This window comes from Hemitrygon akajei, chromosome 5, assembly GCF_048418815.1.
Source record: "Hemitrygon akajei chromosome 5, sHemAka1.3, whole genome shotgun sequence".
Taxonomy (NCBI): domain Eukaryota; kingdom Metazoa; phylum Chordata; class Chondrichthyes; order Myliobatiformes; family Dasyatidae; genus Hemitrygon; species Hemitrygon akajei.
This window is the reverse complement of record NC_133128.1, coordinates 117197379-117217105: the sequence shown is the minus strand read 5'-3', so window position 1 is coordinate 117217105 and position 19727 is coordinate 117197379. Positions and strand designations below refer to the sequence as shown.

The 19727-nt window shown below is 46.9% G+C and overlaps 1 protein-coding gene across 1 annotated transcript in view; it reads right to left on the bottom strand.

The window, feature by feature from the left end:
• Positions 1-1135: 1135 nt before the first annotated feature.
• aamp (angio-associated, migratory cell protein) overlaps positions 1136-19727 on the bottom strand; it is a 59786-nt gene continuing 41194 nt past the window's right edge. The window contains exon 11 of the mRNA XM_073046278.1: positions 1136-3015. Coding sequence (XP_072902379.1) covers positions 2940-3015 — 76 coding nt within the window. The 3' untranslated portion in view covers positions 1136-2939. The remainder of the gene's footprint in view (positions 3016-19727) is intronic.

Genomic DNA, 19727 nt, shown 5'->3' with positions numbered 1-19727 from the left:
CCACTGGACACTCAGCTCTCACCTGTGGCTCCAAGTAGCTGTTTGCCAGTGACAGCGGCCACAACCCAGTACTGTATACTGCTTCGACAGGCAGGCTGAACCAGGTGAGGATAGCCAGCTGTCCTCATATCCCAGTGAGACAGGGTCATGCTTGTCTTAACATGTGAAGTCAGCTCTGATGGACTGGGCGGGTGAGATCCAACAGCCAGGAAGGTGATGCTGCAAAGCTTCATGGAGAGCAAAGGGCATGACATGGTCATCCACTGCAACCAAGCAAGTCGGGATGACTACTCGTCCCACTGGACATGGACTACCAAGGTGAGAGTGAAACTGCACCAGTGAAACGGCTTTTCCACTCTCGCACACAGGTTTCAAATCTGTCATCACTGAATTCAACAGACCACCATTTCGAACTTAAACAAAACTCAAAATGCTGGAGGAGCTCAGCAGATCATTTACTAGGGAAATAAACATTCGAAATTTCTGGTGGAGACCCTTCATCAGGCATGGAAAGGATGCAGGAAGAAGCCATAATAAGGTGGGGGGGGGGGAGGGGAGCAGTACAAGCTGGCAGGTGAGGGGGGAGGTTGATTGTTTGGGAGGGGTTATGAAGTAAGAAGATGGGATGTAATAGGTGGAAGAGGGGAAGGGCTGAAGAAGGAAGAACCTGATAGAAGAGGACAGGCAGGCATGGGAGAAAGGGAACCAGAGGGAAGTGAGGAGTGAGAGGATAATTCGGGGGAGATGCGGCATTGGGGGTAAGCTCCCACTATCTATTAAATGCTCCCAATGGCTCCCAAGTAGCCTCTGACAACCAAGTCCAGCTCCTGCCCTTTGCATTTGGCTTAGCTACTAAGCCTGGTGAAACTATTTCTACTGACAGGAGATGGGGCCAAGGCAGGTTACTGGCATCTTAAAACCAATCACTTCAGGAAGATGGGGCTTGTCAGCCATGGTTGGCAGCTCATCTGAAAGAAAAATTCTAAACCTCTGCTGCCTTGTGGTAATACACCACTTCCGCTGACAGCTCATTTCACACTCTCACCACCCTCTGAGTGAAGGGAAATGCCCCCCCCACCCCCATCCCAGCTTTGTACTCAAGCCTTTGATTTATGAAGGACAATGTTATTCCAAATAGCACTCCGATACACGTTTACTTCATTTTGTTTTTAAGATGTTACACAATTCAATAACCAATTTTCCAATGAACACAATAAGTTCTAAGAGAAAACTGCCACTGTTGGTGCCAGAATATGCGGGCCGCCCCCAGTACATCCCTGGGTGTGTTGGTTGTCAATGCAAACACATTTCACCGTATGTCTAAATGTACATGTGACAGAAGATGAATCTCTGTACAAGAGACATAGATCAAATGGGCAGCCAGAGACATTTCCTCCCAGGATAGAAGTAGCCAATAATAAGGGGGCATAATTTTAAGGTGAATGGAGGAAAAGTACAAAGGGGATATCAGAAGTAAGTGGGGTTTTTTGCATAAAGTTCTGGGTACGTGGAACACTCTGCCAGGGGTTATGGTAGAGGCAGATACATTAGGGACGTTTAAGAGATTCTTAAGACAGACTTATGGATGATAGAAAAATGGAGAGCTATGCAGAAGAGTTAGGTTAATGTTAGAGTAGGTTAAAAACTCAGCCTAACAGTGTGGGGCCAAAAAGATTCTACTTTGCTGTGAAGTTCTATGAAGCTGAATCTGAACCAGGCAAGTTTAAAGGAAGGACTGGTCCAGAGGTTCTATGAAGCTGAATCTGAACCAGGCAAGTTTAAAGGAAGGACTGGTCCAGAGGCTGCTGAAGCTTTGGGATTTCAACATGGTTGTATCACAGATCACCGGACCTTTACTGATCAAAGCAACTATAGAATCTTCTTGATAGTGTTACAGATGAATGCATCTTGTTATAACTTGACTAAATCACTCATAAAATACTGACTTTATTTAGAGATACAGCAAGATAACAGGCCCTTGTGACCCAATGGACCCATGCCAACAGCACAGGTGAGATATGGAGCCAAGCTCTCTGCATGCTGCCTTATCAAACATTCCCCAGTGGAAGTCCCTTTATGAGTCTCCTTCCCACATACATCAGGGACCTGTGGTGGAAGAGTGGTGCCCTGTAACAAATTCATTAGTTTGTACATGGATCTTCCAGCTGCAGGTCACTTCTGTGGAAGAGACTGTGTACCACATGTACATGGAGTATGTGGGTTGCAGCTCCTATTCACATACCTGAGGGGGGCCACTTCTCAGCTTCTGATTGGATTTTAGGCCCAAGCTATTTATATGCGATCATCTAGTATGAAGAGGGCCTGGATGTCCATGTAAGGATACCTATTGGTGGGTCCTGGAAGTGGGTAGTAGAGGGTTCCACCTAGGAGGACTGTTGGCAATGGCACAGGCATATGTCTGTGCCCAGGTAACCAGGGAGAGGGATCACACAGTGTCTAGGTAGCATGGATGCATTCTGGGACTGATGGGTGCTGCAGGGGATAAATGCCACACTTGATGGGATGGGGAATATTTTCATTAAGTTTGTATTAATGATTGTGTTAGTCACTCTAAATATCTCTGTTTGGCATAGCATTGTAGAACGTAATTTGTAGTAAATGTAGATTTGTAACAAATATGGTCAACTACAATGCAAGTTAAGTGGCAGTAATTGTCCCTTTAAATTTGTAAACATCAAGCAGTGTTGGGAACCCCAGCCTCAAAGGTACAAAACAAACTTGCACACCAGTAACCCTCAGCTGCTCGCCAAACCTGGTTTCTGTCATGCCGTCTTCCTTTTGGAAATTAAAAGCACAAAAGGTTTTATTTTTCCTTTTATAAAAGTCAGTCAGAAAAGATAGTGCCCTTTGTCACATTTCAGGCCGTTAGGTGTGCAAAAGTCGACTCTGAGATGGAGCTTAAAAGCAAGGAAGCCCATCTACCGATCCGGCCGCTGGAGGTAAAACACTTTCGCTGTCCGGTCCCCCGAAGCACTGACAACCACTGATGCCTCCCTGTCAGAGTTAAAACAAAAATGAAAGTTAGAGGAGCATTTGGTATACAACTTGACGTAGCGGGTAGTGAGACTGCGAGGAAGGGCAAGCAGATGATAGGGCAAATTAGCAGTCAGTGGGATGAGTTAAAGTGTAACAAGAGCCAAAATTTAAAAAGAGCGATGAATACAGCATTGAAGATGTCATATTTGAATGCACGCAGTATACAGAATAAGGTAGACGATCGTGTAACTCAGTTAGAGATTGTCAGGTATGATGCTGTGTGCTTCTCTGAGTCATGGTTGACAGAAGATCATAGCTGGGAGCTTAACGTTCAAGGATACAAACTGTATCGAAAGGACAGGCATGTAGGCAGAGAGGGACTGGTGGCTCGGTTAGTGAAAAATTAAATCAAATCCTCAGAGAGGTGACACAGGAATGAAGGATGTAGAACCCTAGTGGGTAAAGTTAAGAAACTGTAATGGTGATGTAATGTGATATGGTGCAACTCAAACTACCTGCGTCTCAATATCACCAAGACCAAGGAGATGGTGGTGGACTTTAGGAGATCTAGGCCTCATATGGAGCCAGTGATCATTAATGGAGAATGTGTGGAGCAGGTTAAGACCTACAAGTATCTGGGAGTACAGTTAGACGAGAAGCTAGACTGGACTGCCAACACAGATGCCTTGTGCAGGAAGGCACAGAGTCGACTGTACTTCCTTAGAAGGTTGGCGTCATTCAATGTCTGTAGTGAGATGCTGAAGATGTTCTATAGGTCAGTTGTGGAGAGCGCCCTCTTCTTTGTGGTGGCGTGTTGGGGAGGAAGCATTAAGAAGAGGGACGCCTCACGTCTTAATAAGCTGGTAAGGAAGGCGGGCTCTGTCATGGGCAAAGTACTGGAGAGTTTAACATCGGTAGCTGAGCGAAGGGCGCTGAGTAGGCTACGGTCAATTACGGAAAACTCTGAACATCCTCTACATAGCACCATCCAGAGACAGAGAAGCAGTTTCAGCGACAGGTTACTGTCGATGCAATGCTCCTCAGACAGGATGAAGAGGTCAATACTCCCCAATGCCATTAGGCTTTACAATTCAACCGCCAGGACTTAAGAACTTTTTAAAAGCTATTTTTAATGCTTTTTGAGATAGTGATTTAGATGCATATCATATGTTTCACTGAGTTAAGTATTGTATGTTATTAGTTTTGCTACAACAAGTGTATGAGACATTGGAAAAAAATGTTGAATTTCCCCATGGGGATGAATAAAGTATCTATCTATCTATCTGGTATAAAGACCCTGATGGGAGTTATATATAGGCCTTCAAACAGCGGACAGGATGTGGGCTACAAATTACAATGGGAGATATAAAAGGCATTAAATAAAAGGAATGTTGCGATAATCACAGCGGATTTCAATATGCAGATAGATTGGGAAAATAAGGTTGGTGTTGGATCCCAAGAGAGGGAATTTCTAGAATGCCCACAAGATGGCTTTCTGAGCAGTTCACGGTTGAGCCCAAGGGAACGGTAATTCTGGATTGGGTGTTGTGTAATGAACCAAATCTGATTAGGGAGCTTAAGGCAAAGGAACCCTAAGGAAGTAGTGATAATAATATGATAGAATTCACTCTGTAGTTTGAGAAGCAGAAGCTAAAACTGGATGTATCAGTATTATAGTGAGGTAGTTGGAGGCACATGACAAAACAGGCCAAAGTTAGCATGGTTTCCTTCAGGGGAAATCTTGCCTGACAAATCTATTGGAATTCCTTGAGGAAATAAAAGGCAGGATAGACAAAGGTGAGTCAAATGATATTGTTTACTTGGATTTTCAGAAGATCTCTGATAAGGTGCTGCTTAACAAGTTAAGAGCCTATTATATTACAGGAAATGTACTAGCACAGTTTAAAGATTGCCTGACTGGCAGAAGGCAAAGAATGGGAATAGAAGGGTCCTTTTCTGGTTGGCTGCCACCTGTGGTGTGCCATAGGTTCAGTTTTGGGATCGCTTCTTTTCACGTTATATGTCAATGATTTGGCTGAAGGAATTGACAGTTTTGTGGCCAGGTTTGCAGGCGATATGAGGATAGGTGCAGGGGCACGTAGTATTGCAGGAGTCAAGACAGATTAGGTGAATGGGCAAGTAAGTGGCAGATGGGAAAAAAAGTGTAGGGAAGAGCATGGTCATGCACTTTGCCAGAAGAATAAAGGTGTGGACTATTTTCTAAATGGTGATTTAATTCCTAAGTCAGAGGTGCAAAGGACTTGATAGTCCTTGTGCAGGATTCCCTAAAAGCTTATTTGCAGATTGGGTTGATGGTAAGGAAGGCAAATGCAATGCTAACATTCACTTAGAAAGGATTAATATACAAAAGGAAAGATATGATGCTGAAGCTCTCTAAGCCACTGGTGAGGCCACACTTGGAGTATTGGGAGCAGTTTTAGGCCCCATATCCAAGAAAGGATGTGCTGGCATTGGAGAGGGTCCAGAGGAGGCTCACTAGAATGATCTCAGGAATGAAAAGGTTAACCTATGAGAAGTATTTGATGGCTCTGGGCCTGTACTCGCTGGAAGGGGGTGGGGATCTCATTGAAACCTATGGAATATTGAGAAGCGTAAACAGAGTGAATCTGGAGAGGATGTTTCCTATAGCGGGTGTGTCTAGGACCAGAGGGCACAGCCTCAGAGTTGAGGGACATCCATCTAGAACCGAGATGAGGAAGAATTTCTTTAGTCAGACGCTGGTAAATCTGTGGAATTTATTGCCAAAGACAGATGAGCAGCCCAGTTCATTTGAGTAAATTTAAGATGGAGGTTGATAGGTTCCTGATTAATTAGGGCATCAAAAGGTACAGAAGGCAGGATAATGGGCTTGAGAAGGATAATAAATCAACCATGATGGAATGACAGGATGTTGGCAGGACTACAGGGTACAGAGCCTGTGTCCATCTATTCATCCCTCCATCTATCTGTCTAGAGATACAGCACACACCCATCTGACCAATTAACCTACTAACCCATACATCTTTGGAATGTAGGAGGAAACTGAAGCAACTGAAGAAAGCTCACAGTCACGGGGAAAACATCCAAACTTCTTACAGGCAGCAGCAGATTTAAACCCCGTACACTGGTGCTCAGAGTCGTCTCAAATAGGGAGATTGGCCAAGCTGGGCATTTATTCTTTGGAGTGTAGGATAACGAGGGGGCAATGTTTAAAAATGAACCAACTAAAGAAATAAATTTATTTAGAAATATAGCAAGGAACAGGCCTTTCCGCACTGAACACCGAACCCACTTATTTAACCCTAGCCTAATCACAGGAAAATGTACAATGACCAATGCAAATAGTGCATCTTTGGCTGGCTGGTGGCACAGTGACATCAGCGCCAGACTCTGAAACGTAGGTTCCAGGGTTCAAATCCAGTCGGGCCATTCCCGAGTACGCTTTCCATCCATGCCAGGTTGAGTGTTGAGCTCGCAACTTGACCTCGTAAAATAAAGAAAATACTGTGAAAATGTCTGGGTGAGGAGTGGCGTGCCACACAGTCTTTCGTTCCGTGTCTTGTAGGGCATGAAAATGCCCGACACTGGCCCCTCAGGCCTGAGACAACGTCATCATTGTCATCATGCACTGCGGGAGGAAACTGGAGCTCCTGGAAGAAACCCAAGAAACCCACGTGCTCACAGGAGGAACGTACAAACTTCTTACAGAGGACACTGGAAATGAACTCTGAATTTTGATGCCTAAGCTGTAATTGTGCTGAGTTGCTATGTCACCGTGACGCCCCATTCACCTATCTATGAGAGGCATTGATAAGCTGGATGCTAACAGTCTTTGTCCCAGTGTAGGAGAGTCCAAAATTAGGGTGCATATACTTAAGGTAAGAGGAGAAAGATTTTAAAAAGGACATGGGAGACATTTCCACACACAGGGTGGTGAATATATGGAACACGCTGCCAGAGGAAGAGGCTGAGGCAGGTATAACAGTATCAATGAAGAAGCTTTGAAGAAATACATGGAGAAGTGAGGCTTAGAAAGATATGGGCCAAATGCAGGGAATTGGGAATACCTGTGTTTGCACCATGGTTGGCATGGCCTGGTTGGGCTGAAGGGTGTGTATCCGTGCTGTATTGATCTTTGACTATGAGAATCTGGGAAATGGGAAAATAAACTGAAATCCAACACCACAGCTGGCCAAACTACCAGAGAATAGAAAGGGATTGACAGGAAGCAAAGTGGTGGGTGAGAGTACAATGTGGGAAAAGTATAAGGGACCCAAACTGAATCACAGTCGGTTTGGAATGGTTCCGAAACAATGAGGGGCCAAAGGTTGTGGGACAGAGCTAACCACTAAAAGATAATAGATACATACGGATGTATTAGGAAGTCTGATGGAATGTTGATCTTTAGCTCAACTGATCTGGAATAGGAAAGTGCAGAAAGAATATTTCAGCTGTACACAGCCTTTCCAGATCACGGAGCCACGCTGCCCAGTAACCCACCGAGTTAAACCTAAACTAATCACAGGACTAGTTACAATGCTCAATAAACCTACTTACCAGTACATTTTTGGACTGTGAACAGAAAGCAGAGCACCTGGAGGAAACCCAAGTGATCAATGGAAGAACATAGAAACTTCTTACAGACAGCACTGGAACTGAACTCCAACACCCCTAGGTGTAATAACATTGGGGAGGGAGGAGGATGGGAAACAAAGCCACCAGATTTGTTTGTGGCCTCCAAGAGAAAGATCAAGAGATAGGCAAGGGTACCAAAAGAAAGTTATGGAATCAGTAACAAATTAAAAATTAGCTTTGTCACATGTACATTGAAACCATACAGGGAAATGTGCTGATGATGTGCTGAGGGCAGCTTGCAAATGTCACCACACTTCTGGTACCAACACAGCATGCCCATTTCTAACCTATATGTCGTTGGAATGTGTGTGGGGAGGGGGCGGGGTTGAAATAAGGGCACACAAGTAAAACCCACGTGGTCACAGGGAAAACAGAAAAACTCATTACCGATAGGAGGAGAAATTGCCCCCTGATCTTCCAGTCGCTGGATCTGTAAAGCGTTAGGCTGAATGCTGAGGTACCATGCCACCTTACATTCTATATGAAGTAACTGCCTTTGGTTTTGGGCATCCACCGGGGGGGGGGGGGGGGGGGGGGAGAGAAGAAAACCACCAAATTGTTAAGTACCCTCCAAGGCAAAGATCAAGAGATGGGCCAGAGTGTTAAAAGCAAGTGAGTTGTGGATTAGCCATGATTTAATAAACAAGCAAGATGGTTTCAAGGTTTGCAAGATCTCATCAGGTTCATGTTTCACTTGGAGTCTCCCTCATCTTTTCGATCACAGGTAGTGGGTGAATGTGAACAAGAATCGAGTTATAGAACTACAGCACAAAAACATCTGCTCATCAAATCTGTACCAAACTACTAATCTGCCTAGTCCCACTGACCTGCACCTAGACCGTAACTCTCTGTACCTGTCCAAATTTAACTTAAATGTTGCTATTGAACCCACATTCCCCCACTTCCACTGGCAATTTGCTCCACACTCTCAGCACCTTGTCATGAAGTTTCCCTCATGCTCCCCTTAAATATTTCACGTTTCACCCTTAACCCATTACCTCTAGTTCTAGTCTCAGCCAACCTCAGCAGAAAAAAGCTGTTTGCATTTACCCTATCTACATCCATCTAAATATGTATACCTCTCTCTGCACAGCAGCATAATGAATACCCTATCACTTTTCAGCATCAGCTGTAAGATTGGGGTGCAATTCCCACCAGTGCCTGTAAAGTTCAAAGTTCAAGGTTGAAAAGCAAATTTATTATTAATGTACATGTCACCATATACAACCCCGAGAATCATTTTCTTGCAGGCATTCACATTAAATACAAGACCACACCCCAACAGGACAAACAACAAATGTGCAAAATACTAGAAACTACAAATAAAAGAGAAATAGTAACAATAAAAAATAAATAGGCAATAAATATTGAGAATATGAGATGAAGAGTCCTTGGAAGTGAGTCTGCTGTACCTTCTCCCTGAGGGCAGCAACAAGGAGAGAGCATGGCTTGGATGCTGGGGTCCTCGATGATGAGTGCTGTGACAGTGCTCTGTGTGGATGAGCTCAATGGTGGGGAGGGCTTTACCATAGTGGACTCTGCTATATCCACTGCTCTTTTGTAAACTTTTCCATATAAAGGTACTGGTGCTTCCGTATCAGGCTGTGATACAACCAGTCAAGTATACTCTCCACCACCACACACCTATAAAAGTTTGTCAGAATTTTAGATGACATGCCAAATCTGTGCAAACTTCTAAGAAAGTCGAGGAACTGCCGTACTTTCTCTGTAATGCCACTTAGGTGTTGGACCCAGAACAGATCCTCTGAAATGATAACACTGAGGAATTTTAAATTGCTGACCTTCTCCACCTCCGATCCCCCAATGAAGACTGGCTTTTGGATCTCCAGTTTCCTTCTCGTGAAGAAAATCATCTCCTTGGTCTTGCTGACATCGAGTGAGAGGTTGGTGTTATGGCACCACTCTGCCAGATTTTAAATCTCCCTCCGATATGTGATTCATCGCCATCTTTGATTCAGCCAATGATAGTAGTGTCATCAACAAACTTAAATATGGCATTAGTGAGTAGAGCAGGGGCTAAGCACACAACCTGTGCTGATGGAGATTGTGGAGATGTTGTGCCAATCCAAACTGACTGGGGTCTGCAAGTGGGGAGATCAAGGAACCAGTTACACAAGGAGGTACTGAGGCCTAGATATTGAAGCTTATTGATTAGTTTTGAGGGGATTGTATTTAATGCTGAGCATTTAATATAGCATCTGCTATGGAGCTTTTGTGACAGTAGACAAACTGGAGTGGATCCAGGTCACTTCTCAGGCAGGAATTGATATGTTTCATCACCAACCTCTGAAAACACTTCATCACAGTGCTATTGGACAATTGTCATTGAGGCAGGTTACCACGATTTTCATCAGCAGCAGTATAACTGAAGCCTGCTTGAAGCAGATGGGTATCTCAGATTGCCAAAGCAAGAGGTTTAGGACACCAGTGAACAATCCAGTTGATCAGCACTGGTCTTTAGTACTCTGACAGGTACCCGTTCTGGGCTGGAGGCTTTCCGTGGGTTCACCCATCTGAAGAATGATCTTAGAGACTGAAATCACAGGGTTTTCGGGGTGTGTGAGTTCTTTAAGCAAGCCTTAAAGGAATTGAGCTCATCTGGGAGCAAAGCCTTCTTCTCATCTATATCGCTTGGTTTCACTTTGTATGGGGTAATAACTTTCCAGTTCTGCCACTGCTTTGAGCATCCTTCAGTGATTCAAGTTTGGTCTGAAATTACCACTTTGCACTCCAGTTTGTACTTTCTCCCCGTGACCACGTGGGTTTCCTCCTGGGTTAGGGTTAAAAAGTTGGGGACATGCCTCGTTGGTGTACAAAGCATGGCAACACTTGTGGCCTGCCACCCACCCTCCCCAGCCAGCAATCCTCAGACTGTGTTGATTACTGACACAAATGGCACATCTCACTGCATGTTTCAATATACGTGACAAATACAGCTCACTGTTCATCTTTAATCTCCTTTCGCTCCAGGGAACAAAGTAAATGCAGAATCTTATCAGATGAGGCAAATGCATGGGTTTCACTAAGATGACCTCAGTACAACTGCATCTTCCTTGTCTGTCAACAGGTATTCAGCAGAGACTTAGAGGAACAGTACAAGAGGCTACAATCGCTGCAATCCACAACCTGTAACTTTCCTTTGCAAGTTGAGCTTTTGAACTGTTGGAATGATCTGGTGCAGTGATCAAATGAGTCACATCAGTGCTAAAGGTGAAGAAAACCTGGCCTGAGGGTGGAATCTCTGGCCTGCAGGACTGCTTTGATAACACGAACTGGAGAATGTTCAGGGAGGCTGTTACCTATGGCAACCATGTTAACATTGAGGAATACGTGGATTCTGTGACCAGCTACAGAGAAGTTTACTGACGATGTTACCATCACAAAACACATCCAGGTGAGTGCAAATCAGAAGCCATGGCTTACCACAGAGGTCCATGCACGGCTGAGGGATCGTGACACTGCCTTTATATCGGGGGATGTGACAGCTCTCCGAGAAGCAAGAACTGTGCTTTCCTGCTCTATCAGGAAGCTGAACTGAGAGCATTCTCAGCAAATTTACAGGCACTTCTGCGATACCAGGGATACGAGGCGCATGTGGCAGGGAACTCAGAGGATTACAGATTACCAAGTCTACCCCGCATGCCAGTGACCAGGATGCTTCACTCCGAGAGGCAGAATGTCTTCTACGCCCAGTTTGATGCAAAGAACATAGTGCTGACGAGAAAGGCACCCCTCACCCTAGGGGAGCAGACACTCTGTCTGGCTGAAGCTGAGGTGAGGAAGACCCCGAGCCAGAATCAACCCACACAAAGCTGCAGGGCCCGATATGAACCAGGTCGGCTTCTGAAAGACTATGCAGCCAGCTGATGGAGGTGCTGACGGATAAATTCAACATCTCTCTGTAACAATCCATTGTCCCCTCTGGTTTCAAAACAGCAACAATCATTCCAATGCCAAAGTAGGTGACAGTAACCTGCCATCATCTGGTGGTATTAGTATCACTATTATGAAATGCTTTGAGAACATTAAAGCCTTTCTCCTGGCTACATTAGACCCTTTCCAGTTCACTTATCACTCTAAATGACCCACTGATGGTGCAATAGCCCCTGTCCTGTCCAACCTGGAAAATCGGGTCTCATATGCCAGACTGCTGCTTATAGACTTCAGTTCAGCGTTTAATACCATCATAGCCTAGAATCTGGTGGCAAAACTATCTTTGCTGGGTCTCATCACTTCCCTCTGCACCTGGATTTCCTAACAGTAAGGCCACAGTCAGTCAAGGTGGGCAGCAAGATCTCTAGTCCCATTACACTGAGCACTGGCGTTCCTGAGAGCTGGGTGCTCAGCCCGCTGCTGATGCATGACTGTGTCATTAGGATTCAGCTCAAAACTGAGTCATCAGGTTTGTGGATGACACAATAGTGGCTGGCCTCTTCGAAAATGACGTTGAGAAAAAGTACAGAGAGGAAGTGGAGTGGCTGGTGGATTTGTACGAGAACAACCACCTAAGCCTAAATGTGGAGAAGACCAAGGAAATCATTGTGGACTTCAGGAAGTGCAGATGAACTATTCTCCTTCTGCAAATACATGGCTCCTCCATAGAAAATGTTAAGGTGTTAAATCCACCAAGTTTCTGGGAGTTCACATCATGAATGACTTCACCTGGTCCCTTAATATCACCTCTCTGAACAAAGTGTCCTGTGGGGTGTGGTCTTTTTTGTATTTAATGTGAAGACTGAGGCAAGCAAGGCTCCCCCTCCCACTCCCCCCCATCTTAACTGCATTTTACAGGAGCACCATTGAGAGTGTCCAGACAAGTTGCATCTCCATCTGGTATGAGAGCAGCCGAATATCGGATTGGAAGTCCCTACAAAGGACTGTGAGAACAGCTGAGAGGATCATAGGGGTCTCCCCACCACCCATCAGAGTAATACTAAGGACCCTGCGCACGCAGCGCTTCTGATAGATGTCTAAGGTTCCCACTCGTCCATCCAGCATCCTCTTTGATTTTCTACCATCAGGCAGGAGACTCCAGTGCATAAAAACAAGAATGGTCAGGATGGAAAATAGTTTCTTCACTCAGGCTATGATTAGGCTTCTGAACTCCCTGCCACATTGTCACTGGTTAATCTGTTTCATACCTCATATTTAATTTATGCACTTAAGTTTGTTATTTATGTATGACTCATCTGTAGATTTTATCCTTATCTTCATAAGTTAACATTTGCAACATCTGTTATGTGTACTACTGTGCATTGCACCCTGGTTCAGAGAAACATTGTCTCATTTTTATATACATTATATAAATGTACTGTAGCGATGTACTACATACAGAGCTAGAGACGACACTCAGTAGGTAAGTCGTTTCGAGATTAGTTTATTCAAACTTCGCGGCGCTGGTATTTAATCCCTAGCGCCCGCCCTCTCCGGGCGGAAATGACGTCAGAGGTGCATTACCAAAGTCTCTCCCCGCGCGCTGGCTATTTGTGAGCCGGTTCACCTGTGCAGAAAGTGGGTCGCCACATAACCCCCCCCCCAGAACCGGCAATACACCACCCAATGTCCACAGTCTGGATCAGCCTCTGTTTGGGAGGTGTCTGAACCTTGACCGGCTGCGCCAAGTCCACATGGGCTGGTTTGAGTCGGTCCACCGTGAAAACCTCCTCTTTCCCCCCAATGTCCAGAACGTACGTGGACCCGTTGTTGTTGATCACCTTGAACGGCCCCTCGTACGGCCGCTGTAGTGGTGCCTGGTGTCCGCCCCTTCGTACAAACACAAACTTACAGTCCTGCAGGTCTTTGGGTACATGGGTCGGGGTCCGTCCGTGCTGTGAAGTCGGTACGGGGGCCAGGTTGCTGAGCCTTTCGCGTAGCCTGTCCAGGACTGCTGCGGGTTCTTCCTCTTGCCCCCTTGGGGCTGGTATGAACTCTCCTGGGACGGCCAGGGGTGCGCCGTACACCAACTCGGCCGACGAGGTGTGCAGATCCTCTTTGGGCGCTGTGCGAATTCCAAGCAGGACCCAGGGAAGCTCGTCCACCCAGTTAGGTCCTCTCAGGCGGGCCATGAGAGCCACCTTCAAGTGACGGTGGAAGCGTTTCACTAGTCCGTTCAACTGTGGGTGGTAGGCAGTTGTGTGGTGCAGCTGCGTTCCCAACAGGCTGGCCACAGCCGACCACAGGCTGGAGGTGAACTGGGCACCTCTGTCGGAGATAATGTGGGCCGGTACCCCGAAGCATGCTACCCAGGTTGCAATCAGTGCTCGGGCGCAGGAATCGGCAGATGTGTTGGTGAGCGAGACCGCCTCTGGCCAACTCGTGAACCGGTCTACCACCGTTAGGAAGTACGGCGCTCCTCGGGACACTGGCAGGGGGCCCATGATATCCACATGAATGTGGTCGAAACTCCGGTGGGTGGGTTCGAACTGCTGTGGCGGGGCTTTAGTGTGCCGCTGCACCTTGGCCGTTTGGCACTGCGCGCACGTTCTGGCCCATTCACTGACCGGCTTGCGAAGTCCGTGCCACGCGAACTTGCTGGAGACCAGCTGGACGGTTGTCCTGATAGATGGGTGCACCAAACCGTGTATGGAGTCGAAAACTCGCCGCTTCCAGGCTGCCGGGACGATGGGGCGAGGTTGGCCGGTAGCCACGTCGCACAGGAGGGTCCTCTCACCTGGGCCTACGAAAAAGTCTTGCAGCTGCAAACCCGAAACTGCGGTCCTGTAGCTGGGCATCTCGTCGTCTGCCTGCTGCGCCTCCGCCAGTGCTGCATAGTCCACCCCCAGGGACAGGGCCTGGATAGCTGGCCTGCAGAGTGCGTCCGCCACGACGTTGTCCTTTCCCGAGACATGCTGGATGTCCGTCGTGTACTCGGAGATGTAGGACAGATGTCACTGCTGGTGAGCCGACCAGGGTTCGGACACCTTCGTGAACGCGAAGGTCAACGGTTTGTGGTCCGTGAATGCGGTGAACGGACTGCCTTCTAAGAAGTACCTGAAATGCCGGATTGCCAGATACAGTGCCAACAGCTCCTGGTCGAAAGCACTGTACTTGAGTTCGGGTGGTCATAGGTGCTTGCTGAAGAACGCCAGGGGTTGCCAGCGCCCCTCGATGAGCTGCTCCAGCACCCCACCGACTGCTGTGTCGGATGCGTCCACTGTGAGGGCGGTCGGAACGTCCGTTCTGGGGTGCACCAGCATCGCGGCATCTGCCAAGGCTTCCTTGGCTTTATCGAAAGTGGCCGCGGCCTCCTCGTCCCAAGTAATGTCCTTGCCTTTACCCGACATCAGGGTGTACAAAGGGCGCATGATACGGGCTGCTGAGGGGAGGAAATGGTGGTAGAAGTTCACCATACCAATGAACTCCTGCAGGCCTTTGACCGTGTTGGGCCGGGCAAAGTGGCAGATCACGTCTACAAGGTGCACCGGGATTTGATGGTATCTCCAGACGAGGTCTACTTTGGAAAAGATTCTTGCCCCGTGCAGGTTTGCTGCAAAGTCCTGTATGTGTGGCACGGGTTAGCGGTCTGGAGTTGTAGCCTCGTTCAGTCTGCAGTAGTCGCTGCATGGTCTCCAACCCCCGGCTGCTTTGGGCACCATGTGCAGGGGGGAGGCCCATGGGCTGTAAGACCTCTGTACGATCCCCAATTCCTCCATCCTCTTGAACTCCTCCTTTGCCAGGCGGAGCTTTTCCGGGGGGAGCCTTCGTGCACGGCCGTGGAGGGGTGGTCCCTGGGTCGGGATGTGGTGCTGTACCCCGTGTCTGGGCATGGCTGCCATGAACTGTGGTGCCAGAACCGATGGAAAGTCCACCAGGATTCTGGTGAATTCGTTGTCCAACAGTGTGATGGAGTCCAGGTGTGGGGCCGGCAACCTGGCTTCACCCAGGGAGAACGTCTGGAAAGTCTCGGCATGTACCAATCTTTTCCCTTGCAAGTCGACCAGCAGGCTGTGAGCTTGCAAGAAGTCTGCCCCCAGGAATGGTTGGGCCACCGCGGCCAGTGTGAAGTCCCACGTGAACCGGCTGGCGCCGAACTGCAGCTGCACTGTGCAGGTGCCGTAGGTCTGTATTGTGCTGCTGTCTGCAGCCCTCAGGGTGGGTCCTGGCTTCCTGTTGCGGGTGTTGTACCCCGTCGGGGGCAAGACACTGATTTCCGCTCCAGTGTCGAACAAGAAGCAGCGTCCCAACTGTTTGTCCCAGACGTACAAGAGGCTGTCCTGGTGGCCAGCCGCCATAGTCATTAGCGGCAGCTGGCCCTGGCCCTGGCCCTTGCAGGGCGGCCAACAACGGCAGGCTTCTGTGCCCCACCGCTGATGGTAGAAACACCATTGTTCACTGTCCTCCTCACTCCTGCCTGTGTTGTGTGCGCCCCCCTGCCGGGCCTGATTTGGTCTGCTGTTGGGCACGTGGCCTGGTAATCTGACCGACGGACGCCATGCTCTCCCTCTTGGCTTTCCACAGCACGTCTGCCCGGGCCACCACCTTCCAGAGGTCACTGAAATCTGCGTCGGCCAGCAGCAGATGTATGTCCTCGGGCAGTTGCTCTAGGAACGCTTGCTCCAACATGAGGCAGGGCTTGTGTCCGTCAGCCAGGGCCAGCATCTCGTTCATCAATGCTGACTGCAGTCTGTCTCCCAAACCGTCCAGGTGAAGCAGGCGGGCACCCCGCTCACGCCGTGAGAGGCCAAAGGTCTCAATGAGCAGCACTTTGAATGCTTCATATTTGCCTTCTTCCAGGGGCGACTGTATGAAATCTGCAACCTGGGCGGCCGTCTCCTGGTCAAGGGCGCTCACCACGTGATAGTAACGCGTGGAATCAGAAGATATCTGCCGAATCTGGAACTGGGCTTCTGCTTGGCTAAACCTCACGCACGGTCGCAGCGTCCAGAAAGTCAGCAGTTTTAGCGAAACTGCGTGAACAGATGAAGAGTCGGTCATCTTTGGTCCAAATCTCGTTTGGACCGTTGGGGTCACCAATGTAGCGATGTACTACATACAAAGCTAGAGACAACGACAGGCAGTCGGTAAGTTGTTTCTAGACTAGTTTATTCAAACTTCGCAGCGCTGGCATTTAGTCCCTAGCGTCCGCCCTCTCCGGACGGAAATAACGTTAGAGGTGCATTACCAAAGTCTCTCCCCACGTGCTGGCTATTTGTGAGCCGGTTTGCCTGCACAGAAAGTGGGTCGCCACAGTACATAGTTAAATGACAATAAACTTGACTTTGTGGTATCCTGGAGGATTTCTACACTCTCAGGGACTCAGTGGTTCATGTTCTGTGCATTATTTATTTACTTTTTCTATTATTTGCATGATTTGATCTTTTTCTCCCCACACATTAGATGTTTGATGGTCTCTGTGTGGGGTTTTTCATGGACTCTGTTGTGTTTCCTTGTATTGCGGCAGTCTGCAAGAAAATAGTAAGTTTGTACATGGTATACATACTTTGATAACGATTTTACTTTGAGAAACTTGCTGTGAGTGTATTCGATTGGAAAACCTTTCCAAGAGGAGCAAGGCCGGATGAGCACATGGTGGAAGAATCAGAGAACAGCAGAGGTCAGAGAGGGACTCACCGAATTCCTGAAGAGAAGATTTAAACTTCTTTCCCTCTGACTCTTTGACCAGGTGCTCATCCAGACTTACTACAACTGTACTCTTTCCCCTCCCCTTACCTTCTTATTCTAGCCCCTACTCCCTTCCTTTCCAGTCCTGCTGAAGGGTCTCAGTCTGTAATGTCAACTACCACTCCTCTGCCTGATCCTCAACAAAAACAATCGTTTAGGTACATAGAGGGTGGGGCTTGGTGGGATATCGGCCAAACACAGCAAACTGGGATTAGCTGTGTGGCACCATTGTCAGCATGGACTAGCTGGGCCAAACGGTCTATGTCTATGCTGTACTGCTCTATGACTGAGGTCAATCCTCTGGAATAGAAACAGAAAATGCCAGAAACACTCAGCAAGTCAAGCAACATCTATGCAACTTCAAAAGTTATAATGTTTCATTTTTAAGGTCCTCTTTACTCCTGCTCTTGGATTGACTGAGCTGTAAAATTGTTATTTCTTTTCTTGCAATTTAACGTTTCTACGCTTGCTTCTATTTTTATACATTCACCTATATGGTGATTTTTCCAGTAATTACAGTACTCTTGCATCTATTTTACTAGAAACTTTTTCGTTTCAGTAGCAAGTATCACAATACTTGAATCTTATTAGATAACAGTTATCAATGAAATCTCTGTTACCCTTAGTCTGGTATGAGAAATCTGCGACTACTTTTTAGTCAGCTCTTTCTTTGCTTTTGCAATACTTAATAAAACAGCTGTAAGCATTAAGTTTTGTGCCTCATTCTTGGCTTCTGAAGAATGGATTGCAAAAACATTGCTGCGTGCTCCCAGAAATGAGTTTCCAGCATCTGCAGTGTTTAATTTTCAAACTTTTGGTGGAGTTTTGTGAATGCAAGTTCCAAAGGCATTACCTCTTTAGCTTCATAATCATTGCTACGCAGCAAATAAACTCTTGACGTCACAAAATTCTTGGGCAACATCACTCAGTGGGACACCAAAGCTGAGACAACTTTTTCCAGTGAAAACCATGAAGCAATCGTGCTTACTAATAAGATGCTTCAAATTAATCATGCTCGGTAAAAGCCACAGGAAGGAAAAGCAGAGGAATATTGACGTGAAAAATTTCTCAATCCGCAGATGCATCCTGATCCGCTGAGCATTACTTAGCATTCAACCTTACTTCAGAGGGTTCATAGATATTTCAATACAATTATAACACACAATTGAGCAAGTTGCAGATTTTCTGGCTGAGCAAGCTAGGAGTTTTCTCTTTGGAGCAAAGGAGAATGAGAGGTGACTTGACAGAGATCTACAAGTTGATAAGAGGCATAGAATGAGTGGACACACATTCTTACAGGATGGAAATACATAATATGAAGGGGCATAATTTTAAGGTAACTGCAGAAAAGCGTACAGGGAATATTAGTGGTGAGTTGTTTTTATTTTTAAGAGAGTAGTAGGTGTGTACAGTACCCTGTCAGGGGTACTGGTAAAGGCAGATACATTAGGGACATTTAAGAGACTCTTAGGCGCATGGATGTAGAAAAATGGAGGGCTATATAGGAGGGGAGGGTTAGATTGACGTTAGAGCAAGTTAAAAAGTCAGCACAACATCATGGGCTGAAGGGCCTGTACTGTGTTGTACCGTTCTATGTTTCTTTTCCCAGACAGTCAATGGGTTTTGAAAATCAGGGAACTCGATACTCAGCTTCTTCATTGACATACCTCAATTAGCCAGAAATGCTAACTTTTCCTCCTTGCTTACCATTAACACAAGTGCACCTCCAGGTCGCGTGCTTAACCTCCTGCTCTATTCTCTGTACACCCACGACTGTGTGGCTAAGCACTGATCTGATGCAATCTTCAAATTCAATGTCGATACTACTGTTGTTGATGAATCACTGGTGGCAATGACCAGTTTACCGGAGCAAGATAAGACACTTTGCTTAGTGGAGCTGCGACAACAAGATCTCACTCAATTTCAGCAAAACTAAAGAGCTGATTGTTGACTTCAGGGAGGGGAAGAAAGGCAAACATGCACCAGTTTACATTGGCAATGATGCGATCACTATGATGTCCTTGGTATTCATCACAGAACTTAAGAGGAATATCACAAAAAAGAAACTTGTCGGTGAGAGAGGTACATTTAAGAGACTTTTAATAAGGAACATGGATGACAGAAAACTGGAAGGCTACATGGGAGGAAATGAGAGTAGGTTGAAAAGTTGGCACAGCTTTCCTTCACTATGCAGTGGTGGTGGTGGAGGCTAGTGGGGATAAGCTCTCACTAGCTATTAAGTGCTCCCAATCGCATGCATCTCAGGTAGCCTCAGACAATTAAGTTCTGTTTCTAACCTTCATGTGTGTCTTAGTTAGTAAGGCCGGTGGAACCGTTGCTATCGACAGGCGGCTCACGATGGAGAAGAAAACTCAGATCTCATACCTCCACTGCCTTACATCTATATCTACTCATGGGGAAGGCTTTGGGAAGAAACCCTGAGAAAAAAAAAG